Raw genomic sequence first — 25,955 nt, 5'->3', positions numbered from 1 at the left:
GGGGCTGTCAGGGCAACTGTGTCGTGCGGCTCCGAGGTTGGACATGGGCTTTGGACGGGGCTGATCCTGCCCCAGGCCAGGCTTGGACTGGATGTGACCTACAGCCCCCTGCCAGCCCCACGGCTCCAGGCCGACCTCCTGCCCGAGGCTCGCGGCCTCAGAGCAGCAAGAATAAACACAGCGGGCGTTTCGGGCGCCACGGGCCAGAACGTGACCGTGGCGGGGGCTGCCGGCATCGAGACACCAGCTGTTGCAGAGGGCCGTGGAGAGGAGAGGAAGCTGGGCCCCATCCTGCCAGCTCGTGGGACTGGAGGATGCTCCTGCCCCCAGCGGCCTCCTGTCCTCCCCGCAGGGCCCCCAGGCCGGACCAACCCCCGCGGCTGCCACTGCAGGGTCTCGCTCTGCGGCCGCCCCCGTTACAGGGGAGCAACTCTCTCGCTCGTCCCCTCCGCCAGCTGGCCCCGGCGGGGTCCCATCTGCCACCCCTCCCTGCGCGGCCCCTTGTCCCGTTCCCTGCCCTGGGTGTCGTTGGAGCAGCATCTGCCCCCCTTGCACCCGCCAGGCCTCTCGTCCCCGCTGGGCTGGGGTGCACCGGGGCAGGCCGACAGCACCTCGTCCCCGTCCGTCTGTGCTGCCCCGCGGCAGGGCGATAACCGCGGGCACCGGAGAGCTGCACCCCCAGGCCGAGCCCCAAGCGCCCGGAGCAGGGCCCAGGTCAACACCCAGGTCGAGCCCCAAGCCACGGCCCAGCGGAGCCGACCTGCGGCTGGAGAAACCACGGCCGCGGAGCTGCATTTCGAGTTTTTATTGATAGTTGGAATTTACAGCCTGGAAGGACGACAGAGGGGCAGGCGGCTGCGGGGGCTCCCGGCTCCTTTTTTGTTTTACTTCTCTTTTCTCTTTTTTTTTTTCTTTTTTCCTTCCTTTTTTCAAAAAAAAAAAAAAAAAAGAAAGAAAGAAACCAACCCAAATGACCCCAAACCCGCCAGCATTGGTTTTACAATAGAAAAGTTTCGACAGTCGAGAGACTCAAGTACATCTGGAATTACTCAGAAAAATAAGGGGAGGGGAAAGGGGGGAAAAGGCAGTACGTTTAAAACTCTGTACCTCATATATACACATAAATACACAGACATTGCTTACAAAGACCCAGGGTCAACATTTAAGGGCAGAGAGAAGGCTCCCCTGTGTCATTGCACTGAACTCGCCAGCCCTTTGCTGCCGCCCCCCGGCAGACGAAAGGCCGCTCGGTGCCGATCGTGGCCCGCTCTCGTCTTCCACGCAGGCAAGCATGTCTTATTGCTATCGCGGCTGCATCCGGCAGGCCTCCCTCCTGCCTCCCGGGGATGCTCCCTGGAAGCCCTGTCCGAGCCCGACTGCAGGCCCCGCGGGACCCTCGCCAGCCCCCGGGACCGCGCAGGGGCTGGAGGTCCCACAAGCCCGAGGCAGGCTTTCAGAACAAGCCCCCCCATGTGAGCGCCCGAACCCCGGGCGAAAGGCTCAGCGCAGCCGGGTTCGGAGCTGCTTGGAAAACCTCGGCCCATTTGCCGAGCTGAAAATCCGGCTCTGAAGTAGACGCGGATGCACCGTCCGCAACGTCCCCGCGGGCGTCTAGCACGGCTCCGCGGCCTGGGCAGGGCTTTGATGGGTTAGGTCCCTCTGCCCAGCGTCACGAGCAACGAACGGAGAGGACAAGTCTCAATGTCCCCGGGTGCCCGCAGCAGAGCTTCGCCAGGAAACTGGAACCGAAACGGGCCCTGCCCTGCCTTTCCTAGACGGCCTCGCGCAGCCGCACGCTCCCACCGGCAAGGCTGCGGCTCCCGTACGCTGCGTGCACCCACGCGGCTCCCGTGAAGAAAACGAGAGGCCTGGCCTTTGTGGTTTTGAACTTCGGGCCCTCGGGTACAGACAGCCCTCACGCAAGCCGTTAAGGCATCGTGCCCCGCAAAGCTCATCCTGGGATGGGAGTCGCGGGGAAAAGTAAAGGATGCCACCAAGAAGCACCGAGCGGTGTGCGAGACGGTCTGCTGTGAAGTGGGAAACGTGCAGCTATCCCGAGTGCTTTAAAGGAGGAGGCCGGCAAAGGTCTAACGAGCGTGAAGAAGAAGGTCTCTCTGAACCATTAAGCCCCTGGCCCGAAGGGGAACCATTAGCAGGCACAGCCCAGGGGAGGCCACGGTCCGACGTGTCCCCTGACTCGCAAGAACAGCCCCGTTCCCAGACTGGAAGACGTAAGAAGCAGTGAAGATGTAAGATGTCGGCGGCACTGCTACAGACGCTGGTCTTTTTTAAGTGCATTTTCACCCGACAACGTCCATCACGTGGATTTAGCCGAGAGAGGGCTCAGAAGGTGTTGGTGCCACAGCGAAGTCGGGCCAGCATCGCCTCCCGAGTCCCCCAGCACTCCCGGCCCTACGCGACTTGCTGGGCTCCCAATCATTCATGCCCCTTGCCCGTGGACCTCGTACCTACGTGGGATTCTCCATACCGATGATTAAAACACCGATCAGGCAAGGCCTGACGCTCAGCCCGGGCACTTCCAAAAAGATTAGATTTAGGACCACGTTTTTAGAAATTGCCGCGTATGATCCCCGCATACGTTAGCAGCAACTGGCGCGCTGCCCGCTCTGACCTGGACTGCGCCAAACCCCAAATGGCATTTCCAGTCCAGGAGCCCCTTAAGCCCGACCTGGGGTCCTTCTGGAGCCTTCCCTTCATGCCCAGAGCGCCGGCCACGGCCCCGAGCGTGGAGTGGTCGCCCCAGGGCCTGCTGACTTGTCCCGCACAATTGTGCGGCCCGGTCTCGCCAGCTCCCAGACTCAGCTCTGCTCCTCCTCTCTCCCGGCATGGCTGTTACCACGAGGTGGCTACGTGGGGGGATGATCTGTGAAAGCACTAAGGTTGAGTATTTAACTAGTCAAAAATCACCAAATAACACACAGAAAAAGCACAACTTTTCCATAAAAAATGTGTCAACACAATAAAAAAAACATTTCTTTCAAACTGTAAAAAAAAATGTAGGTTTCCCCCCCACCCCATAAAATTGCTATAATCTTTGACCAGTCAAAAATGATGAATTGTTTGGTGGACAATATTTGACCGGACAGTTAGCCGGCTCGCCAAACCTAGAAAACACAGCGAAACACTGAAGAAACACCAAAACTAAACCAAAAACGGGACTGTTGTTCTTTCCTCCAGGCCTGCACGGCCCTCGCTACCACCGCTGCGTGCAGAAGCAATTCTCTCTTCAAACCCCCAGCTCTCTTTGAAGTGAAGTCCGCTCCCCTGGGTATGCTACGCGCCTCGCGGCTCCAGTCAGGTGCGCAAGCCTGGACTGGTTACGTCTTCATCCGACTGGAGCGGAAAAAGCCAGGGGTAAAGTTACCTCATAGTTCACGCTCTCAGAAGTGAATTATGGGGATGCACCACTTACAAATCTGCCAGAGATCCCCCAAAACACACGCGCGGCACAACTAAGATGCACAGCGCTCTCCACCCCATCACCGCACTGCCGCTCCTGGTCAAAGCTTCACGCGCCGCTTCCCCCACGCCGCCAAGTCTTTGGAATCAAATTGCAAACGAGGAAGGGAAAAGGGAAGGGACCGGTCGCGCTTCTAGACCTCTTGCCTAGTCTGGCTCTGGATGCCCAGGTTTAGGAGCCGACTGCACGCCCAGTGGAAACATCCCGTTTAGATGCCTAGACCGTCAACAGATTGTCACGACAGACACGCTGCACATCACTTCGGTTCAAGCGTAAGGACAAGAAGTCTACTGTGTTTTGAGCTTCTACAAACCCCGAACCTCAGTTCTGGCATCCTCCCCTTGTCGGGACGAGCCCCGAAGGCTGAAAGCACTCCTCTCGCGTGTAGCTCCAGGGCAGGCTGCTTTCGTGAGACATCGGCAGAGACTCTCCTAAAGAAGCGGCCCCAGGAGACGCGGTGGGACGAGGGAAGGTATTTTCTGCTATCGATTTCCAACGGTCGGTTGGCAGCAATGGGCTGTTGATGGTCTTGGCTCGCCAGGCCAGGCCAGGCCAAGCTCAGGTCGTGCGATTTTGACACCCCTTATTTCGTGCAAAAGTCCCTGCAGGTTAATCAGACACATGGCAATAAGGTAAATGCTTTGGGTAGCGTGGCACCGGGGAAGGGAATCCCTCGTGGTAAACCTCTGCAGGTCCCAGATGCTCCCCTCCCACCTCACACGACCACGGGGCTGAAATAAATTAAAGACTCTCATTACTTGAGGTTTGTTAAAACATTTGACTAGGAAGCCTCAGCGTCTACACAAATCCCGAGTCACGGGCCTACCAAGACATCTACCGTGTGCGCCCATGGGTGCATCTACACGTTCATTAATGCGCAGTAGTTACTGCACATTTAATTTAGTACTTGCTTAATGAAGTACTAAATAAATGTGCGGTAACTAGAGTTACTGCGCTCTAGCGCCGGCAAAAGCCTTTTTAGTGACACTACTGCGCAATCGCGTATTAGCACTGTCCACGCTGTGATGTGCTAATGCACAGTGTTATTAGGCTACTGCGCATTAAGTGTCTCGTGTAGACGTGGCCCGTGAGGAGTATGCCGGATTTCCACCAGGAGCAGAGACCCACAGACAGACCAGGCTGCAGAATCAGGCCTTGCGCCCGAGACTGCTCAGAGACGGAAACTGAATTCGTACCAATCGAAACGGCGCGGCTCAGTCACTCCACCTGTCTCCAATCCGGTGTCTCACTGCGGTCAGGGGCTGAAAGCAAATCCCAGACAATGGAAACATGAGTTGAAGGGCAAGCGGCCTCGTCTTTCACAAGATTGGACAGCAAGGTGAAGATGAGTATTCACAGCTGATGGGGGAAATGATCATTTCCTTGCAAATTAAAGTTGTTTTTAAGTCAACCCAAGAAAGAAGGCTGAGATGAAAATGCTCCAATGGAGCGACGAAGATGGGTAAAGGGAGGAATACAACCTCAGGGGATCAGCGAAGGTAGTGGAGGTATCTATGAAAGCACAAGAGAGACTGGCACGGCATGGGCATGTTCAAAGGAGTCCGGAAGAATATGTGGGAAAAAAAGTTACCAGAATGGCACTACCAGGAGAAGGGGAAGACGACAACCAAAGTTTGGGATGGAGAGATACAACGGAGGGGGACGTGAGAGAGGAGGAGTTGGAAGAAGAAGACACGCGTGACCGAAGCTGGCGGAGAGCCGGGCTCTGCAACAGCCACCTCATTTAGACGGGACAAGTGAGGGAAGAAGGGGAGAAGATCAATAAAATAATCCCATTACAGACGTAAATATGGGTAACAGCTAAAATCAAATACTTGGGCAAGAGTTTTTAATCATTTGTCATCGTTTTGAAGAGCCTGATGAAAAGATGGCTGCTGTTCCACTCAGATGATACTCGCCCCACGTGCCGAGTGTGGCAATTAACAGTACGCACGTGACACACAACCCTAGTTTCAATGTTCTTGTCATCGCCACGGCCTGCGCACCGCTGCAGGATTTCTGGTATTCCTTCGAGGGAAGAACAGTGCCCTCGGCTACCTCCCCGTACTCGGCCACAGCAAGACTCCCAGTGCTTTCACGGAGGGGAACGCACTCCATTCCCCACACGCGGAGCCCCAGTTTCACCCACGTCTTCAGTGTAAAGGGCGTTTACCGAGAACGACTGCAAAGGGCCGCTTGAGTCTTTAGAAACGGCTCACGGCTTCATTGGGCCAACATCGTGTGGAGCCCCGGTCGAGAATCGCCGGCTTGCACCGCGTCCTTAGGACAGGGAGGAGTGGTTTGTAAAGCAGCCGCTAAGTGCTGCGCCCAAGGGCTCGGGCCTGGTAGCAGGGCAGCGTGGTGACCTCACTTTTCCAATAAGGGTAAATCACATCCAATATAGCTTCAGTTAAAACCTTCTCTCTGATCGTGCAAACACAAGCATGTGCAACGTGTGGGTGCAAAGCAGGCTTGCTGCCGACACAGCACTCGTTAGGCAATGAAAATGTCCACACCATCGGAGCCGACGCTCCAATCCCGACTGCGGCATTCAAGGGACCTCGAATGATAAAAACAGGATTCTGAGTTCTAGTAAAGAAAGTCGCGTTGCTATTTATTAGCTGCCGACGTGCCCGGAGTTAATTTGTCCCTGTTTGGTTGCACTAAACGATCCCATTTAGGAGGCACTTTCCTAAAACATGGCAATGGTGTCCTGCGTGAACAGATCCTATTCCCAATCCGGCAACGCGGGGAATCCCTTTGTACCAGTTAGGATTACCAGACCTTCGAAAAACTAGATTAAAAAAAAAAATCAAAACTCCATAAAAGAGGTTTTCTCCCCGAAGCTGCAGCTGAGACGCGCCATCGCCCACTGAGCATCACTTGCACTCTCCCCATGGCAACAATGTCCAGCGATAAATCTGGAACGGGTCCTTAGGAAGTCAAGGGGAGACGGCGCAAGCCCGGTGCCCTTCCCTCAGCTCAGCCGAAGCCCTGTCTACCGACGGGCCACGTCCTGCGGTGCCTGGTACTTCGGCACCGAAGCCCTGTAACTCTCTCAGTCTGAAATTCACTGATAGCAGGATTTTTATTTTTTTTTTTGTACGATGGAATCGACACCTCGCGACCGCGTGGATTTATCACGGGTACGAGCTCCTGTCCTTGCAGACTAAACAAGAAAAACAATCCACGAAGCAATCGATTTAACCCATCTGATAACCTGTCTCTCTCATGCACGAGCCACCCCCTTCCTCCCCCCTCCCCAAAAGCCTGTGGAAGGGAGACGGCCTCCACAACGCGCTGCAAAGCCAAGCAGCCTCTGGCTCTTTTGGACCAGGGACATGCAAGCGCAGCAGCGTCAAGAGGCCTTCGAAGAGCCGCCTGCCAGCAGCCGTGTGTCTGCTCCAGCCTGGGCTCTGCCGGTCTTAGGGCACAGAGGGAGAGAAAGGTCTGGTCAGACAGGCAGGTCCCAAATCACCTCGGCTGGATCAGTCACCCCAAACACCGTACAGGATGCCTGGAAACTACCCGTTGGGATCGTGGAGCACTTCTGCTCTCAGCTAGCAGGGACCCCAGCTACTAACAGCCCGGCAGAGAGCCTGGGGTCTAAATCCAAGGCACGCATCAAGCTAGCAAGACCCGCAGCTGAAGACAACCACAAGCTCCTGGTCAGAGCTTGGAAAAAATAAAATACCACGGGGTTTTAAAGGTAGTCGGCTGATGCCCCACTCAGCATTTGTACACCTGAGCGGTGCACTGGTCTCGCTTTCGAAAATGACTTGGGCATTTGGGAGCAGAAGCCTCTTTGCAAGTCAGTAGGACTTGAGAGCCCAAGTGCTTAGGGTGCTTTGGAAAATGAGACCTACACGAAGCGCGGGTTGAGAGGCAACCCCTCACAGCCAGCTTGTCTGAGCAGCAGGGCTTCATTCAAAGCATCCCTCTGTATGTCGAAGAGGGACACCGTGCGAAGGAGACGGACCACAGAAGGACACGGCCCTTAAGGCGAGAGAGAGTAACCCTCGCCGAGAGGCTACAAGCCACCGACAACGCTGTTAATGCAGTTGGCTCGGAAGTATATTTAAGAAAATAGCACAGTGCCACTAACTGATCATTTTTCAGCTGTTCGCTGTTTTGCGGGCGCGCTTTTTTTTGGTCATTTGACCCAGTTGAACCCATTTGTAGCGGACCGCTGAATTGCACCGATGTGTACACGTGGGCAGAAACACGCGCACACACACACACACACTCTCTCTCTCTCTCTCAAACCTCTGAGTTCACCTCTGCTATTCTTCAGCCATTTCCTGCAGGCTGTGAATATTTCTTAAGGAAAAAACCAAATAAAAAGATGTCCGGGTCACAGAAAGCCCTCTGCCAATTGTTCAGAAATGGCGATTAAAAGAATGAGCTAGTGATGTCCAAACACCCGCAAGTGGAGCAAGCTGCACTGTGCAGCACCCCTTCGCTGCCAGCTCACCACCGTTCCCTCGAACAACCAAGCGCGTGCGATGCTACGCAGCCGCCTTGGCATTACTTTTGCCCATGACGAGCCCTCCTCCTGCACCGGGTAAGAGAAAAGGAAGAGGTCGCTTAAGTCAGAATGTCGGTGTCGCAAGATCCATCCAAAAGGTTTTCTGTCTGGGCCGGCGCCGGGGAAAGGACAGAGGTGAATCGTGCTGGGCTGGCGAGCTTGTAAGCGGAGAAGCAGACTCTTTCGGACTGAGAATGAAGTGCTAGAGGCGCAGTCGCAGAGAGCTGATGTTGGGGTGAACAAAAAAATAATAAATAAAAATAAAGAAACCATTGTAAATGGCAGGTTTCATTTTGCTTTACAAAAAAAAATAAAGCAGATGTTTGGAAGCGTGGGCAGAGCTCAGTAGTTCAGGGCGAGACCGCTGCTGTGGGAAGAGCAAGAGAAGAAAATCTTATTTTTAGCACGGCGGTTAAAAATGACAAGAGCTGCTGGAACAGAGAGCTGAAATCTAGCTGAAACAACACAACGCTGCAAAAAAATCAAATCTCTTTGCTTGTCCCGTCACCGTCTTCAAGGTGACCCCGGCCGCCAGAGCACAGGCATTCCCCTGCCCGCAGCCCACCCCGCAGACACCAGAGCAAAGCTATTGCTGCCCCGCTCAGATGACCTGAGACTGGGGCTGCTCACATCTCCCCGGGGCTGGGGCTGGGGTTGGGGCTGGCGTCACGTCAGCGAGATGCAGGAAAGGAGGCACGACACAAAGGGAGGCAGAAAAACCCACCCTGCCCGGCATAGCGTCAAGCGTCCCCAAACCCTATTTTTAGGTACAGCTCCAGCAACTCCTGAAGGAGAAGGGAGATCGGGGAGCTCTGGCTCGGAGACCGGGCTGAGCATCTGGACCGTTCTGCAGGGGACTTTCGGGGACCAGCTCCTGGGGGTAGCTGCCACTTGGCCTCTTGCCCATGGCAATTTGAGGACTACCTTTGGGAGGGTTTCAATCACAGCTGGCTGGGACTTCTGTGATTCCAGCAGATAATGAAAGCAATCTTGTCAGCTCCTTGCTTTCCTTAAATTCCCACCTACCTCCAAACTTCATGCCCCACCACCGCACCCCACAACCCCAAACACTTTCACTGACAAAGTTGATAGGTCTGAGTTTTCCTAACTAAATGATCTTCGGAGGACACTAAAAGGCTGGTCTCTGCCCCGAGTCTGCCTCGCGCTGCTCTTCCAGCTGCAGCGTGATAACTAAGCAGTGAAAATGGGATGATAGAAACTCAGCTGTATTGCTGATGGGTCTGCCAGCTGCGGGCATAGGATTTTATAGCTGTTGCCTTGGGAACTTTTGTGGCCCAAGAAAACGGTGGGCAAAGTATTTTTTGAAGACAGGTGAGACTGATCACAACCCACTTAATTGCGTTTTTGCAAAGGGATATTTTATTTAAAACCTGAACTTGGAAATGAGGGTGGGAAGGGACCTCAGGAGGTCACATCTAGTCCAACCCCCCGCTCCAAGCAGGACCAGCCCCAATTAGATCAATTCAACTCCAATTTGGCCTCCCCCCATCATGGCTGTATAATTTGAGAGCGGACCGTACCTCTTCACAGGAGCTCACGCCTGAGAAACGGACCCTGGTCTCTCGGGCTGTAAGCAGGTCCCCTTGCTACCGGCATTCGTTTTCTGTCTTTTCTCTGGCATCTGTTCCCCAAATTCTGCAGAGCAACTTGAAAGAATTTGGATAAAGAGCTCTGGAAAAAGGCAAGGCAGGTACTGCGAGGTTACACATTCCCACCCATCCAGATCTGCCCCGCACCTCTCTACCGCGGGATTATCTGACAGTAACCCCCCCCCATAGTTCTCCCTTCCACATTCATTTCTCTGCCAATGTCAGACCCTGGTCTTGAACAGAGCGGTCACGGATGCTTGAAATGATCAGCTGACACCACAGCCCAGGTGGCTCCCAGTACAAAGACCGCCGAAGGGAAGAAAGGATGTTTTTCAATCCGACCAGCTTTAAGGAGAGTTGTTGTTAAAATCCACTAACTGGCAAATGCCAGCTGAACCGAACAGGTTTCACAACCAAGAGTGCGACCAAGTCCCCGGCTTCCAATATGAAAGCACGCCGGCAGGAGGAGCATTTCACAGCAAGGGACGTCGAGAGCAACAATGCTGATCAGCCCTTGCATAGTCAATACACCCTGAAAATTATAATCCATTTTCAGTGCCCTGCTGGGTTCAAATCACTCTGCTGGAAGACGCGGTATGAGAGATTATTTCACACCAAGCTATACTCTGCCAGCTTCGATCTCTCCCAATGAACGTGGCTGTGCTGTCGAACGTGTACTGGCACATACACACATACAGTAATCGGGTTCATTGCACTGCAAGGCTACACTTCACCTGGTTTCATACACTAGCATCCCTTTATGTGTGTGTATAAATATACGTGGCATAACAGAGACCGCAAATATATATCTCTACACACACACACACACACACACACACACACACACACACAGCAGTATAGCGTCGAGACTAAACGAATTATACATACCGCATAGATATGGGCAGTTTTCCTAACTACTGAATACTGAAAGGGAAGGAGAGAGCTGAAGCTCATTTTTGTCACAACCCAAGGGTGTGATTTTTGTTTGTGTGTGCGCTTTGGCACCAATGAATTATTTTCCCGCCAAATTGTCGCTTTCTTTGCAGTGTGCATTTCTTCTTTGCAGCACAGAGATGCACGGTGCAAAGAGTTCCCACCATTTGTACTCTAATTCGAGCCCCATTATTGGCTTTCGTGAAATTATTCACACGTGGCGGCTAGTGATTGGCTTGCTAGCCGTATAAAAGGCTTGGGTGGTTTCTGCCCAAGTTGGAGAAGTTGGAGAACTCCGAGGAGAACCCCCGCAAGGGAGGACTCCACGAACACCAGGAGGAGGAGACTTCACGCTGTGTGAAGATCTCTAAGCGCTGCGGAGCCTATCGGACCCAGTGCATTTCAAGCAGGCAACAGGGGTCTGACCAGCCTCTAGCCTCTCCCCGTCGCCGTTCGCAATCCTCGACGTACCCCTCTCCCCGCGCAAAAGGATCCACGGAGCCTTGACAACTCCGTGGGAGCGATCCGAATATTGTCTGAGTCCTCAAATGAGGATTTAAGCGGAGCTGTGCCTGGGAAACTGTCCAGCCTACACCTCGACCATCTTCGGTGTAAGTAAACAATCTTGAATCAACCATTACGCGTCCGTGACTAATTCTAGCGTGTCGCCTGTTCTCTCCGACCCAGCGTGCCCGGGCTGCTGGCCACAGCCCGCGCAGAGCACAAAAAGGGCCCGGATTGCTCCCGGCCCGCACAATTTTCACCTAGTCTTCACTGCTGTCTGGCCAGGTATCTCACCCAAGTCTATGATGATTTTTGAAGGATACAGCTGGGTATAAATATATCTACTTTTGGTAGAGTATGCCTTGCTCCCACCCTGTGCAACACTTCCTTCCAAAAACAGTGCTTGCCTACAGAGGACCAGGAGATATCGCACGCCTGTGATGAAGAACACCAACGGTATTTCCCACGTGCCGCTGCAAATGAGTGAACTCTGTAAATTGTAACTCTGAGATGACACGAGGCAGGGCACAGCTCGCAGAAAGGATGAATTCAACTGCTGATCAAGTGACTGAACACTTATACAACCAGGAAAGGTCGTGTGAATGCAGTACAGCAGCCAAATGCCCAGACGGGCACACGAGAAGGGCTCTCTAGGCAGTAGCCTCAACAGGCTAGGAAAAAAGCTCAGATAGCAATAAGGACCAAAAGAAAAACTGCACGTCACGAGCTGGAGACCAAGGAACCCTTCACCTTCCCATACTGTGACTCTCGAGAGGAAGGGAGTTCAATTTACGGACAAGAGAGAGTTGTGCGTGTGTAAGGACAGGCAAGGGTAGCGTGACCCGATGGGCTATCAAGGGTGAACACACGTGTCAGATACCTCCCAGCTCAGTCTGTTGGCAGATGACGAATAGGGCCAGCGAGACATAACTCTGAACTCAAAGCCCCAGAATATAAAGGAATCATTCGCCATTAGAAAAGCAAGAAATCTTGTGCATTTCTACATGTCCAAGCACGTACAGGATGTCTAGCCTTCGAGGAAGCGAGGCACGAGTGACCAAGTTCACTATTTCCAGATCAAGAGCCCTTAAAATAAGCCATACCATGCCGTGGGGCTGGGGTCTCACTCCTTATACCTTCTGGATGGGGCAAAGCTATTTATTGTCTGTATTTTAAATCCTTTTTGCAAGCTCTCAATTCATGATGGACTCGGATCCAAATGCTAATGAATAAACACAATTAATTGGTAACGTGCTGCATAACTTCATGCATCTCGCTGTGTACTCCAGCAGCTGAAAAGGCACCAAGCTACGAGACGTCTCAGACTGGGTCTGCTGCAGGTACTCCCCTGACACCCGTCTGAGTGATCCTAACCACGGTGTGCTTCGTTAGTGACCTGCAGCACAGAAATGTCGCTTTTGGGGGGCTAAATGGAGAAGACTGGGAAGGCGCTTTTGGACTCGCTTAGTACTTCATGGGACTTTGAAACTCAGTCAAGGTTTCAGTGAATTGCTGGGATCAGCTGCACTTGTACTGCATTTGGTAAGGTTTTTGCATTTAAGTGGTTAAAGTCATAAAACAATTTTAGGAATGCAATACGAGATGCCTAAAAGGGGCCTGATTTTAGAAGCTAATACACATCAGTCCCCTGCAGAATCAGACTCTTAAGACGTCTTCACTTGAGCACCCGGAAACAGAGGTACCCACATTAAGCAATCACTTCCAAGGAACGGGACTGGTCTTCGGCAATCAAGGGGACTGACCTTCACCACGGGTGAACTTCTCTTTTGGCACAATTTAACTCTTAATTATTCATTTATAATTGTGTAAAGGGGGAGAGAGAGAGAGAGAGAGAGATCTCTAAGAACCACTAGCTGTGCCACAAAGGGTTTTCCTGGCCAGGGAATCGCAGCTGACTGTATCAGTGATGCTCGAAGGCAATCCTCAGGCTGCCCCACACCAAAAATGACAATAAATTTCAGGCTTCCCGTTGAGGCACTTTGCTGCCAAATACTGATAATAGGACAGTCTACCCTGCTGGGCTGGGGGAAGCCTCTCCATCTCCACCTTTCATACAGAACATGGCATACGCAGTATCACGGAGAGGCCAAACCAGAGCACTCTGAAAAGCAAGCCCGACTATGGCAGGCGTGCTTTTGCTCACGATGGGAGGCCGGTGCAAGGCACTCTCTCATACTCACAAGGCAGAGTCCCTCAGACTGCATGGATGAGAGTATCTCTGAAAATAAGCCGTCTAGTTACCTGCGTGCCAAGCTTTATGCTTTTATTCCAAAGTAAACGATTTTCCAGCTTAGACCTCGGATTGGGAAAATAAGTGGCATCGAAGAGAGGACAGGTGGGTCTCAGCACACAGCTTACACACACGAGCAGTAAAGCCTACGGGGGTATAGAGCGAGCACTGTTTATGGCAGTCTGCTGTTACCGGCACGAGCCTGGAGCTGAAGTGGCCCAGCTTCTACACCCGTATGATCTATGTGCACAAGTCCAGTCTGGGAACAAGCTTGTGGCTGAGGCCAGCACACTGGGCTCGACATCAGTGCGGACCTGGGGCAGACACTGGTACAGTCTTTATGCTGGAGAAGGTCCTGCATGCTTATGCAGAGGATCCTCTGTTCCAGGGTCAAACACCCATCCTAACTGACCTTGCTCCCAGGTCGTTTGAGGTGTAGTCCTGTCCCCCATCCTGCTCTACCCGATAGCCTGGGAGCAGCGTGACCCCCAGCCCTCTCCGCGACTCAACTACATGGGGAGTAACAGCAAGAGTCCCGTGATGGGGCCGCTTCCCTCTCCAATGCTGTCGCTAGGTACAAAGTGCAAAAGTGTTGCTGTTCCTGCATCCATTAAAAACTTTTAAAAACAGAACAGAAAACCAAAAAAGATCTCCATATGAATCTGAAAATACATTAGTCTCCAAAAAGCCAGCAAGCACCTCATCACCTGGTCGGGCCACGTCTGCTCCTGTCCCTGCATGGCAGCCGTCCCGTGGGTCGCTGTCCTCTCAGTCGACGAGCATGACACGCTGCCTCCTTCGCACGCTTCCCAGCCCAATGTAGGACGACATCCAGAGGGTTGAGTTTGGATGGCTCGGACGGAAGTGACCAGCTGCTAAAATGGTCCAAGATCCTGCAGTGAACTGTCATGTCGCCAGAGAACAGAGCACGGTGCCATTCACTGGAACGCAGAGATCTCCCGTGTCTCAAGACGGTTCAGTGTTACGCTAACTTCGCTATCTGGCCTCTGGCTTGGGACCATGTTGATGTCTTCCCTCCCACCCCACAGAAAAAAAATATCCCTCCCTGCCACATCCCGTTTAAAGTGTTTGTATCTTTTCCTCCTATGAAATGTTTCTGATAAGGCTTTATTGCTATACAAAAGCGGTGCAAATGCTGCCCGAGGCAGCTCCATCAGGAACTTTGGTCAGACGACTGCAGGACTTTTTGTGCACTGTCCAAGCCCCAGCGTTAGACCTGCTACCTTTCTGAAGAGAAGCTGAATACTGTGTGCAATAACACTAAGGAAACAGGACTGAACCCCAGAGAGAAAACAAAAAAACCAGGGGAGAAGAGGAAGGGGGACAAGGAACTGAAACCAGGCGGAAGGCTTGCTTGGGTAGGACCCAGTCACTCTGATGACTAACTGATCCATGCTACATTTAGACAATGCAAGTGTCTTTCAGAACAGGTTGTTGGTGTTGGAATCGCGTCTGGTCCTGAATGCCAGCTCTCTCATCAATGCAGCATTTATTAAAAAATAAAATTAAAATGAAAAAAACTGACAAATTGCATCACCAGGTAGCAGCCTGGCCTGGATCACACATGTCCCATTGCATTCGATTCATCAAGCGGGGCCATTTAATGTGGCTTCGGCACACGGTAAGACCTCTTCCTTCCTACGGGAAAAACAAAGAGCAACATCAGAGCAATGCAACAGCTGTGTCACCCGCTCAGCTTCAAGCTTACTTTAATCCTTGGAAAGTTCCTTTTTCCTGTAGTGTGTACCCCATTCTACCAGTGCCTGCTCCTTCTAATAGCTGTGACCACAGCCACTTACCCCTTCCGCACCCCCTCAGGGAACCTGTCCAGCAGGAAGGTAAGTACATTCCTCCCATCTTCCAAAAGGAGAAGTTGTAGCAAAGAAGTCACAGAATCACAGACAGCGAGGGCTGGCAGGGACCTCAGGAGGTGACGTCGAGTCCATCCCCCTGCTCCAAGCAGGACCAGCCCCAACTAACATCATCCCAGCCAGGGCTTTCTCAAGTGAGGCCTTAAAAACCTCCAAGGATGGAGACTCCACCACCTCTCTGTGGGGAGCCTGTTCCAGTGCTTCACCACCCTCCTCATGAGAAAGTGTTTCCTAATAGCCAACCTAAACTCCCTTGCTGCAGCTTGAGCCCATTGCTCCTTCTGTCATCTGCCCCCACTGAGAACAGCCCAGCTCCGTCCTCTTTGGAGGCTGCTCAGAAAGCTCCTCTTTGAAAGTACTCATGCCGAGTACCTTCCAAGTCATTTGCCCAAATCCCACAACAGAACAGACATCAAGCCAGGATTCAGAACAGCGTGCCCCGGGCTCCCAGCTTCACTCGCACCCCTCCTCTGAAACATGCTGGGTAGCTGAAACTTCGCTTGCCGCTCTACTTCCTTAGCAGAACTGGCTTTGCTTTGAACGTACCAATCAGACAAAACACCAGGCGTAGCACTTCTGTGGGACAGGCAGTGTGAAACAAGGGCATTTCGGCAGGCATGCATGGGCAGAGAAAGATCTTGGAAGGAGGAGGAAATGATCACTGGGGGAAGGGACACGGATCTCAAAGCAAAATGCAACCGAAGCGCACGTACCTCAACAATCTGCCTGCCTGCTCTGCCTAAGCTTGCCAGCTTTTGGGGGCAGGGATGGTCTTAGGGTATATTTATACGGCCCAGAGTGCGAGAGGCCCCCAGACCTGACTAGGAGCTCCCCCGGCAGTAGCAGCAGTCGACTCCAAATCCAAGTTTAATTAAAAAAAATCAGTTTAGGAAAGGAAGAGGAAGCTAACACAGTGGGGGAGCAGAAGGGCAGGGATTTCCCTGCTAACACCCCTTCCCCAGCGTGGTACGCAAACCGTTACAGAACTCATCCCAGAGCGCAGGCAATTAAATTAGCAGCACAAGATCAGGAGCTTGGCTTTGCAGCCATATTCCTACCCAGCCTCTCCCCTTGGGGCTCCTGTTTCTGCTGCTCAGAAAGCTCCTACAACTGGGCTCTTTCAGGTGAAAGGAAAAGCTCTCCCGCAGAACGCCTGCCGACCTGCTCTCCTCTCAGGGGGGAGACCCGGCGCGGGCACCACTGCTGCCAGCGTCTGCAGGATGGCACGGTAGACTGCTCCCTGGCCACTCAGGGCTTGAGAAACCCCAACCAACACCTCACGCTGCTCAGAAAGCAGGCAGAGGATGGCCAACGCAGATCTCAGGACTCTGGCACCCCATGTTTCCAGCAGGACGCCAGGCGGCACGCCAGAAGGCAATCACCGTGCTTTGACCCCAGCCGCCGTCTCCAACGGGTCTGAGGGCGCAGTCCCTCAAAAAGCACGTGGCAGTGGGGTAAATCCCAGGGTGACAATGCACAGACAGCCGGTCCGATCCTGAAAGGACAGGCCACGTGCTCTTTACCAGGCACAGATGGAAGCGAGCTGACTGGGTCACCGCTGTAATGACACCCGCTGGGATCGAAAAATCAGCCCTAATTTGTGAGCACCAGTAACTAATGGCAGATATACCCCCTCAGAGGTCTCTTCTGATGGTTTCTGCTTACCCCACCAGCACGCCGCACTGCGATCTTGGTTAAGACTCAACCAGCTTGCTCTCAACTTTGCCAGTCTCAACTCGATGGCGGCCGAGGGGCTGAACTACATCACCTGAGTCCGAGGAGACGGCTGCAAATGCAGCACCCCCCATCCCTCCATACTGACAGCCCCACCGGCAGGTGGAACAGAAGGGGGACAAAACGGCACCTGGCAGCATCTCATACCTGAGAGTTTTCCATCCGCTACCATCCGTTGTGGTCTTACAGCGGAGACGGAAGGCAAAGAACAAGAGACAGCTCCCCGCTAGGCACAAGCAATGCTGCTTGATCCATAATACCACAGGCAGCTGAAAGATCTCCCAAAAATCACCTGCACACCTGGTCACCACCCAGTATAAGGAGGAAAATCACTGGCCACTGCAACCAGTGTAGTCCTTGTTCCATAGGCAGGTCTGTACTCAGCTGGGCAAGGACGAAAGAAATCAAAGCCAGCTGGATACGAGCACGGCTTCTCCGCACCCTCCGTCAGAGCTTTGCAGAAGCAGCAGGATCATAAGGACGTAGGGCTGGGAGAGACCTCACGGGGGAACCTAGTCCAACCCCCTTCTCCAGGCAGGATCATCCCTGACTGAACCAGGTGTCTGTCCAACCTGCTCTTGAAAATGTCTAGGGAAGGAGATGCCACCAGGTCTCTGGGTGCCTGTTCCAGTGCTCGACCACCCTCAAAGTAAGAAAGTCCCTCCTCATCTCCAACCTCAGTTTTCTCTGCTGCCAGAGCCTGAGGCCATTGCTCCTAGTCCTGTCCCCAGCAGCTGCAGAGAACAGCCTACCTCCATCCTCTCTCCAAATCGCCCTCCAAGTATTTGAAGACTGCTAACAAATCCCCCCCTCAGTCTTCCCCTCTCCAAACTAAACAGTCCTAGTTCTTTCAGCCTTTCCTCAAAAGTCATGCTTCTCAGGCCTCTAGGACCCCTGACAGATGTTCAATCCAAGGTGTTCTGGGATCTGAAGTGCAATCGCAACAATCCTGCGTCCTGCCTTGCACGCGTGTGTGGCAGAAAGCGCGACTGTTGGGATCGAGCATCGCGCCCCACTGCGCCATGCTGCTGGTGCAGGGTGAGCCTGCGATCACGAAGTCCTAGAGAGAGAAGTGGGGCTGGAAGGGACCTCCAGAGGTCAGCGCGTCCAACTGCCCGCCTGGGGCAGGATCAGCCCTGTCCAAGCCCTCCCAAACAAATACATTATGTAACCTATTAGCAAAACTACACGGTCCATCCTGACACGGCACCAGACATCACACCCAAACCTGCCACAGGTGAAGCAGGGGACCACGGGAGCCAATGTCCAGCTGCTGCAAAGGCTGCTAAAATACGTGCAGGAGATCCCAAGCTGAGGCCGTGCCCATGCTAGAGAAAGGCAAACCCCACCCCACAAGTCCATACCAATCTGACCAGGGGTAAAATCCCTTCCTGACCCCAAATGCGGCAACCCTCAGCAGGGGCAAGACCCTCCAGCCAAGATCCTCCAGGTTTCAGTCCCAGCAGGAGCACGGACATGGCCCAGTAATCCCCAGCCTTTGCTGCAGCCAACACCCGCCGCCTTTGAGGAAGGTGAAAGAAGACCCCTGGCACATGTAGCAGCAGGAGGGGGGAAAAATTCCTTCCAGGTCCCACATGGTGGGCAGCAAAGCCCCAAAGCCTGGCAAATACTCACAGCAGAAGACAGACACCGCTACTCCCGCCCGGCCTCTTCCTGAACACCTCCAGCGAAGGAGGTGCCACGACTTCCCTAGGCACAACTTCCTCTAGTCCACTGCTTTGCTGTCCTGACAGCAAGTCATCCAGACCGGCTCCCTGCTACCGCACACATCTACAGCACATCATCCCCTTCAGACACTTGCAGAGCTCCATCTTAGCAGCGGTCGTGTTTTGTGCCTCAGTACTTCTACTGGGAGACTTTCAGGCCCCCACTGCTTTGGTACTTGGGAAACTATCCATTTCCAGCCTCATTTACTCATGGCCAGTCTAGACCTATTTGTCCTTATGCCAACACTGTCCTTTTAAGTTGAACAGTTCCTTTCCCTCCAGGATATTTAAAGTAATATACTTACTTTAAACAATAATTTTAATCCCCCCTACCCCCCCGCTATGCACAGGAACTATTAAAAATATCCAGATGCTTAACAGTGACACTGATGTAATGAAACCCGTGAGAACCTGAAGGATGTGCGCTTGATGCTGCAATCACCAGCTACACTGCCTTCAGTTTAGTGGGACCACAAGACATTTGAGACAGAGCAACCAACAGGATAGTTTGATGCCAGCACTAGTGCTAAAGCTACCTGATTCAGTGGCTTGGTAGAGTAAGTCTACTGTGACCGGCTCACCTGTCTTTTGCTGTGGCTTCTGTAGCAACCGTACCAACAGCTGCAGCGTTCTGGTGCTCCTCCGAATGCTGGGCCGTGCTGTTCAGTGGTTTGGAGACCTTTGTCGTTGCCATATCAGTGATGGTCAGCTTGTCGATCACCATGCAGTCTGCATCACTGTGTGAGGAGAACTCAAGTTCAAGTTAAACTGGCCACGAAGAGGTGTTCAGTTCCAAGGGAGGACAAGAGATTCTCTGCTACTTGTAGTGCAGAGGTCACGCTTCCACAAAGTGGAGTTATTTACTGGACAAATTCAAACAAGCTGCAAAATCTAGCTGGAATTACAAGCATCAGATGCATCCAGGGGCTACGTTTCCCAAAAATCAGCTGGACACTGAAAACACGCAAAACCCAACAACTCTCAAGAAGGGTGCTTCCTTTCTCTGCAGCAGAAGCAAGCCCGTGAGACTGCTGCGCGTCTTTGTTGCCTGCAAGGGAAATGGATTAACGCTCCTCTAGATATAAAAACTCTACCGCAGGGTGTCCTGAGCTGGAGAATGGAGAACAACCACTGTTATTATTGACCTGGCAGGTTGGCAAGGCAGGACCCAGGAAATGGGGGGCATTCAAACAAGTCGCTTCCAAGGGAAGAGGGCTCACCAATTGAGTTTGCTGCTGGATAAAAGAAAATTACTTACCCAGAACAGTGGCTGCAGATTATCTGCTTCTTGGGGCAGTAATACTGCACCCAGCCAAGGCTGGCTGTCCCCAAACCCACAACTCAAGCTGTTGATTCCAGCAGATCATTATTCTCGCTCAATAACAGGGACCCCGATAGCTCTGACCTATGGTTTCCTTCCAAATTAAGTACCTGCCGTTTGCACGTAAAGTTTGAATTAAACAAACTCTACAACTGCGTGGAAGATGATGGAGAACTGGTGATCGCTTGCGATTGATGACCAGAGATTAACAGTGACCTTTAGTCACAGTCAAGTGTCCTTAAAGATGCATAGCACAGCAGAGCCCCCCGCCTGGAAATACGCGGTTCCAAAGATGTGGCTATAAAACAAAATAGAGCAGACACCACAAAACCTGCAAACAGTGAAGCTGCAGGCAAGGTCAATGTGTCTTGGACGTTAATACTGAAGCAAAAACAGCACTTCCAAGTGGAGAAAGAAGACACTTCAATAAAATTCTGCATTTTGCATGTTTTACAATGAGCGAGCGCTGTTTTCAGCCCCTCTTGCTTGTCTTCGGAGAGAGCCTAAAATAAAGTTAATGCACTTCTTGCTATAAGGATTTGGGAAAGGGCAGGTCTGTGAGCAGGGCTAGACTTCTGCCTTCAGAAAGGCTAAGTCACGGTGCTTTGTAGACAGACTAGATTGAGAAAGATATGACAGCAGTGCAGATCTTATATTTTTAAAATGTATTTGTTATATTGCTATGAAGCTTATGGTAAGAGCTGGAGAGACTGCCACTAAAAAGTCTGCTCAACTCACAAGACACAAATGGCTTCAGAAATTCTTAGGACCACACTAAGCCTATCCTTATCTCCGTGGGCTCCTTACACAGGAAAGGAGTTAAATGCATCAAGCTCTTCATGGTCCTGACTATTAAGGGCTGCACAGAAATTGCTCTGCCTACAACAGGCTCGTGGAGGGACAAAACAGATGCCAAAAGCTCCAAGGGAGGAGACTGAAAACCTGGACTGAGAGGTGAAGAAGGGAAGCGAAGCAGTCAGAATGGAGCACAGCTTATCCGCGCAGCCTTCTGGTGCCTGGAAATCCTGATAGCTCTCTAATTACAGGAGCCAGGGAATCACTACAAAACGTTTGAGCTGCCGTGACTATATTAAACAGTAATACAACATTTTTTCCTCTCCTGAGGATGGCTGGAGAGAGACTGAGGAAGAGATCTCTGAGCAATGGACCCAAATGGCACCGCTTCACAACCGAGTCTGTGCAGCGTAGCCTTCCAGTTTGTTGTTACTGGCACTAGCTACAGCTCAGACATTTCCCACTCAAGACAGATCCCAAGGTCTTTCTCCTGGTCCAAGCCCGCTTGCGTGAGTCATCTATCGCCAGGCTCCAGCTGGCCTACGATGGTCTTCCTTCCCCAGTGGGTAAGTGGCCATCAAGAGTATCTTTCCAGCGCAGGGAAGCAGGGTCCGTTTCCTTTGGGCTTTTTATTGATGTAAAACATTATAGCCAGATTGTCCATTTGGACCGTTTTCTGAAGGTCCCTGAAGGTCCTTTGCACTCAGGACTACTCTCTCCAAATATTACGGATCATGACTAAGTGACTTACATTTAGAAGCTGTGTACATGGACTCTCCGTGCCTGTCAACACAGGGCTGGAAAAGACCTGCTGGATCAAGACCAGCCCCCATCAAAGCAACAAGCACACATCCGCACTTACTAGTTTGGACCAGAGGAACCTGAAGTCTCCTCCCAATGGCAGGTTGTTCCTGGATGGACACAAAGCTACAGAGGTCAGCCGCTGGATGTTACAGACAGTGGAGCAACATCAAGATTTCAAGGTTGGCTGAATGTGCCTCATCTATAGGAATACCCGACCAATGGGGAGAAAAAAGGAAAGAAATGAAGATGAAGGGGTCTTGGGGCACTCTGACCACTGTCAATGAAGCCTTAACCCCTGGGGATAGGTAGCATTGACTTTACTGTGGAGATGGAAAAACTCTAGCAGAATTGAAATTCCTATTTTAGATATCTAAAAAGATGAAGGGATTAAAAAAAAAATGATAGGCCATATCTGTGTTTGGAATTAGCCCCAAATCCAAGCCATCAGTGAAAATCTAGACTGAGAGGGGATTGAATAGCAGCCTTCACCTCCCTGCAGGAGGGCTGCAAAGAGGATGGAGCTGGGCTGGTCTCAGTGGGGGCAGATGACAGGACAAGGAGCAATGGGCTCAAGTTCAGCAAGGGAAGTTGAGGTTGGATATTAGAATAAATTCTCTCACTAGGAGGGTAGTAAAGCACACGACCAGGCTCCCCAGAGAGGTGGTGGAGTCTCCATCCTTGGAGGTTTTCAAGACCCCGGTAGACAAAGCCTTGGCCGGGATGATGTAGTTGGGGCTGGTCCTGCTTTGAGCAGGGGTTGGAGATGTGACCTCCTGAGCTCCCATCCAGCCCTCATTGTCTGTGATTCTATGAAATCCCAAAAGTACACCAGAAAGCCCATAATTTGGGGTTTATCCTGGTTTCAAGAAAGCTTATACCCTTTTCAAAGAGCAAGCATCAGTTCTCTTCTATGAGACTATTAAGAAAACACACACTGGCTCTTGATTGCCACTGGGGAAAAAAACAAGTATTCTCCCAGTACGACAACAGTCAGGCAGCTGCCACCAGGTAGCTTCCTCCTTTGCTTGCCTAGTAATTCGTCTCAGACATTTGCCTGTCAGCAGTCTGTCTGAATAACTGGTAATTCACCTCTCTAGCAAAGAATTTCAAGTGTTGCCAACTTGTTTCTCGGAGAAAGATGCACTATCGTCCAAGCTTAGCACCGAGCTCTCACCTCTTAGTGCACGTGCAATCCCTAAGGAGTCATATGCACCCCACAGAATTATTTGCAATGAGCCTTCTTTGGTAATACCGTCTGTCCGGACCTAGAAGCTTAGCTCCCTTTGCCCTACTTCAGAGTTATCGCCAAGGCTAATCTCCCTCCCTCCAACAGCAGAACTACTTCCCTGAAAGTATAATTTCCTCCTGAGGAGTGAACTGATACGTTCGCCCTTTGGGGTTACTGTAGGTCTCAAAAGCATCCTATAGGAAAAATGGTCGGTAGTTAAATAGTGTCAAGCTGTCCAGCTACTGAAGAATCAAGTCAAGTCAAGTCAAGTCAGCTCCAAGGCCACCGTGACAGCTGGGGCACCTTAGATGCTGTGCATCATCGGTGATTCTTCGGGCAAAGCAACCTGGTGGTGCCCTTCTCCTCTCCAGGTATGGACGGCCGTTGGCTCACAGGGAGCTCATCCACCCTTTGACAGGTCTTGTGTTTAGTCCTGCTGGGTGTCCACACACCGGCCTCACCCAGTTTAGCCCAGGTGGGGATGTTGGCTTAGTCACCGACAACTCAACCATGGAACAGGCTGTATTGGTTTACTTGGTACCCGACAGCAGACCAAGAGAGGCCTGGCTTGACAGGAACGATGGAGGAATATTAAAGAACGGAGGCTCTATCTGCCTGTCAGCTTCACTGGGATGCTTCTGTGCAAGGAAAGGTTCATATTTTTATCTTTTTATTTTTCATGTTGCCTTTCCTCCCCTGTCCTCTAATGTCTTTTAATTCTGTCGAGTCTCTCGTTTCTACTCCTCCCTCCCGCCCAGCTTTACTAGGGAAGCTCCTTACAGCGACAAACTTAAGCTTTGCCAGCACCAGCAATGCTGCTGCATTCAAACAGCCTCTCGCTAGCCCGCAGGCTGGCACAACGACGGTCCCCATGACTCGAGTGGGAATTTCGACGTGCCAGATGGAATCTGATTCATACCGCTGGAACGGGGGGGACCCACAGACCACATCACCTAATGGTGGGTTTTCACGACGATGAGCACAACACTGAAACGACTCTCATTGTCAAATCATCTGGAAAGAAGTCAGGTTGAAGTGGTCAACGATACAAAGGTCTTTAGTATTAGTCAAGGTAACACTGAATAAAATAACCTTAGAGTCCAATTCTACCCACCTCCGAAGCTTACTATCGTGGCTCCCGCTAGTCTCTCTTTGGTAAACAATCAGTAAGTATCATAGACATCAAAATATTGCAAGAACATACTAGGAAGGATGGTGACACTACAAATGGATACACAAGACTCGTATAAACAGCACACCTAAACATGACGTGCTCCATGCGAAGCCCAGAAACGAGCCCTTGCAAGCTGAATTTTGTGAACAAAGGAAGTGCAATGGCAGCCATGCTAATGACACACTTGTCAACAGGCTGTCGAAACCATCCGCTGGCCAGTAATTACAGGAGCTCACATAACACGGTAGGGCTTCACTGAGCGGTTCCAGAAGCAAATATGCCATTTTAAGTCGTAGAGGCCCAGCGTAAAAGATCGTATCTATGACAATTATTGAGCTCAACGTCCATCTTTGACAAACGTTTTCAATTCTGACAGCGAAAGCCGTGACCATCAGTTTGGTCACCTTGTCATTAAACAAGCACAAGTCAGATCAAGGAAATGGATATTTAACATTTCAATAAAAGTGCTGGAGACATGGCGCATGCCCGATTTTCCACAGCATGCATCGTTTTGGAAAAATCCACTGAACGCATTTCAGCAACCCTTCGAGTTAGTGGCGGAACGAGATACGAGCAAGACAGCCGCCTCGTGGGCTTCTTTTTCATGCTTCCCATAAACAAATAAGAAATCAACAGGTCATGCAGGATGAACAGTCCAGCAGGCACGGAAAAGAAAAATGTATCCCAAAACGGGAGAGCTCAAAACATCCACGGTGACAATATAACTCCATTCAGTCTGGGAAACTGGAGGGCCGTTCTCTCTGCTGCATGTCAGCAGATGCTCCACCAAAATCCCTTGCTCAATCACGGAAGAATGAAAAGCAACAGCTCTGTTGTATTTACAAATGCCATCATTGCCACGCTCCTTTTCCGGAGCCCTCATGCAGCGGAGAGAATGCCAGCTCTCACCTCGGAGTTCATGCCCAAAGCAATGGAAACAACCATTGCCAGCTACTATTTCAAGAGCTATTTCGGCAGAAGGAATTGGCAGGTTTTCACTGCTGCTGGCAGGGATATAAGCTAAACAGTTTCATCCTCAATCTTAACTATTATTGGAAGCAAAAGTAGGAACTTCCAAAGCGGTTGTACAGGTGCTCCACTCAGTGGATCCAAAGCACAGAAGTTAGCAGCCTTTACAAGAGGCTTTACAAAATGAGACCTGCGATATACAGTTAAAGAAATGAAATGGTTTCCACTGGTAAGAAGCACTATAGTTCACACTGGGCACATCTACACATGTGCTTTAATGCGCATTAGCTTATTTTAATGCGCCTTAAAGTGTCACTAAAAACTGTGCTATTTAGCTAATGTGCATTAAAATAGGCTAATGCGCATTAAGTGTCACTTAAAAACTGTCTTTTTAGCTAATGTACATTAAGACTTTTCTAGTACCTCACAATGGAGGGTGCCTATACACGAGGCTGGAGTGCAATTACCATGCTATTAAAGGGCCACCACATTTCTTGTTATCAGTGTTCCCGTGCTTAAAAATGGTGGCGGGGGTGTTTGAACTAAATCTTGTCAAATAAGCTTTATTTCAAGCACCCCTGCCGCCATTTTTAAGTGCAGGGATGCTGATACACGAGATATGGCAGAGCTTTAATTAGAACAGCTCTCTGAGATGCTCTAATTAAAGCGCTCCCCCTCCACCTCTGGAGCATGTGTAAAAGTGACCAGAGGTACTAGATTTAACGCACATTAACTAAAGCGTGTTAATGTATGTGTAGATGCACCCACTGAATTCCATCTTTTGTTCTAAATTCGTTTCCATTGCTGCTCATTAAGACTTTCTTTGAGGTTGAAATTTTTGTGATTGGTCTCAGGTCAGGGTGCGTTTTGTTTTTTGGTCTGGTTTTTGGATATGCCAGAAGTTTGAGTTGAAAGGGATTTCGATTGTTTTTCAGAAAATGGAGCGTATAGAAAAGACATTAGTACCTAATTTAAAGCCAGGTAACGGTATAGATGATAAACAT

The 25,955-nt window shown here is 51.3% G+C and overlaps 1 protein-coding gene across 1 annotated transcript in view; it reads right to left on the bottom strand.

Annotated features, from left to right (window-relative positions):
• Positions 1-790: 790 nt before the first annotated feature.
• Positions 791-25,955, bottom strand: part of PPP6R2 (protein phosphatase 6 regulatory subunit 2) — a 154,817-nt gene continuing 129,652 nt past the window's right edge. Inside the window, 3 exon segments of the mRNA XM_025215448.1 lie at positions 791-4,083; positions 14,007-14,966; positions 19,242-19,397. Of these exon segments, the coding sequence (XP_025071233.1) occupies positions 14,915-14,966; positions 19,242-19,397 (208 nt within the window). The 3' untranslated portion in view covers positions 791-4,083; positions 14,007-14,914.

The sequence above is a fragment of the Alligator sinensis genome, unplaced genomic scaffold (assembly GCF_000455745.1).
Source record: "Alligator sinensis unplaced genomic scaffold, ASM45574v1 scaffold1083_1, whole genome shotgun sequence".
NCBI classification, from domain to species: Eukaryota; Metazoa; Chordata; order Crocodylia; family Alligatoridae; genus Alligator; species Alligator sinensis.
This window is presented reverse-complemented; position numbering and strand designations above follow the sequence as displayed.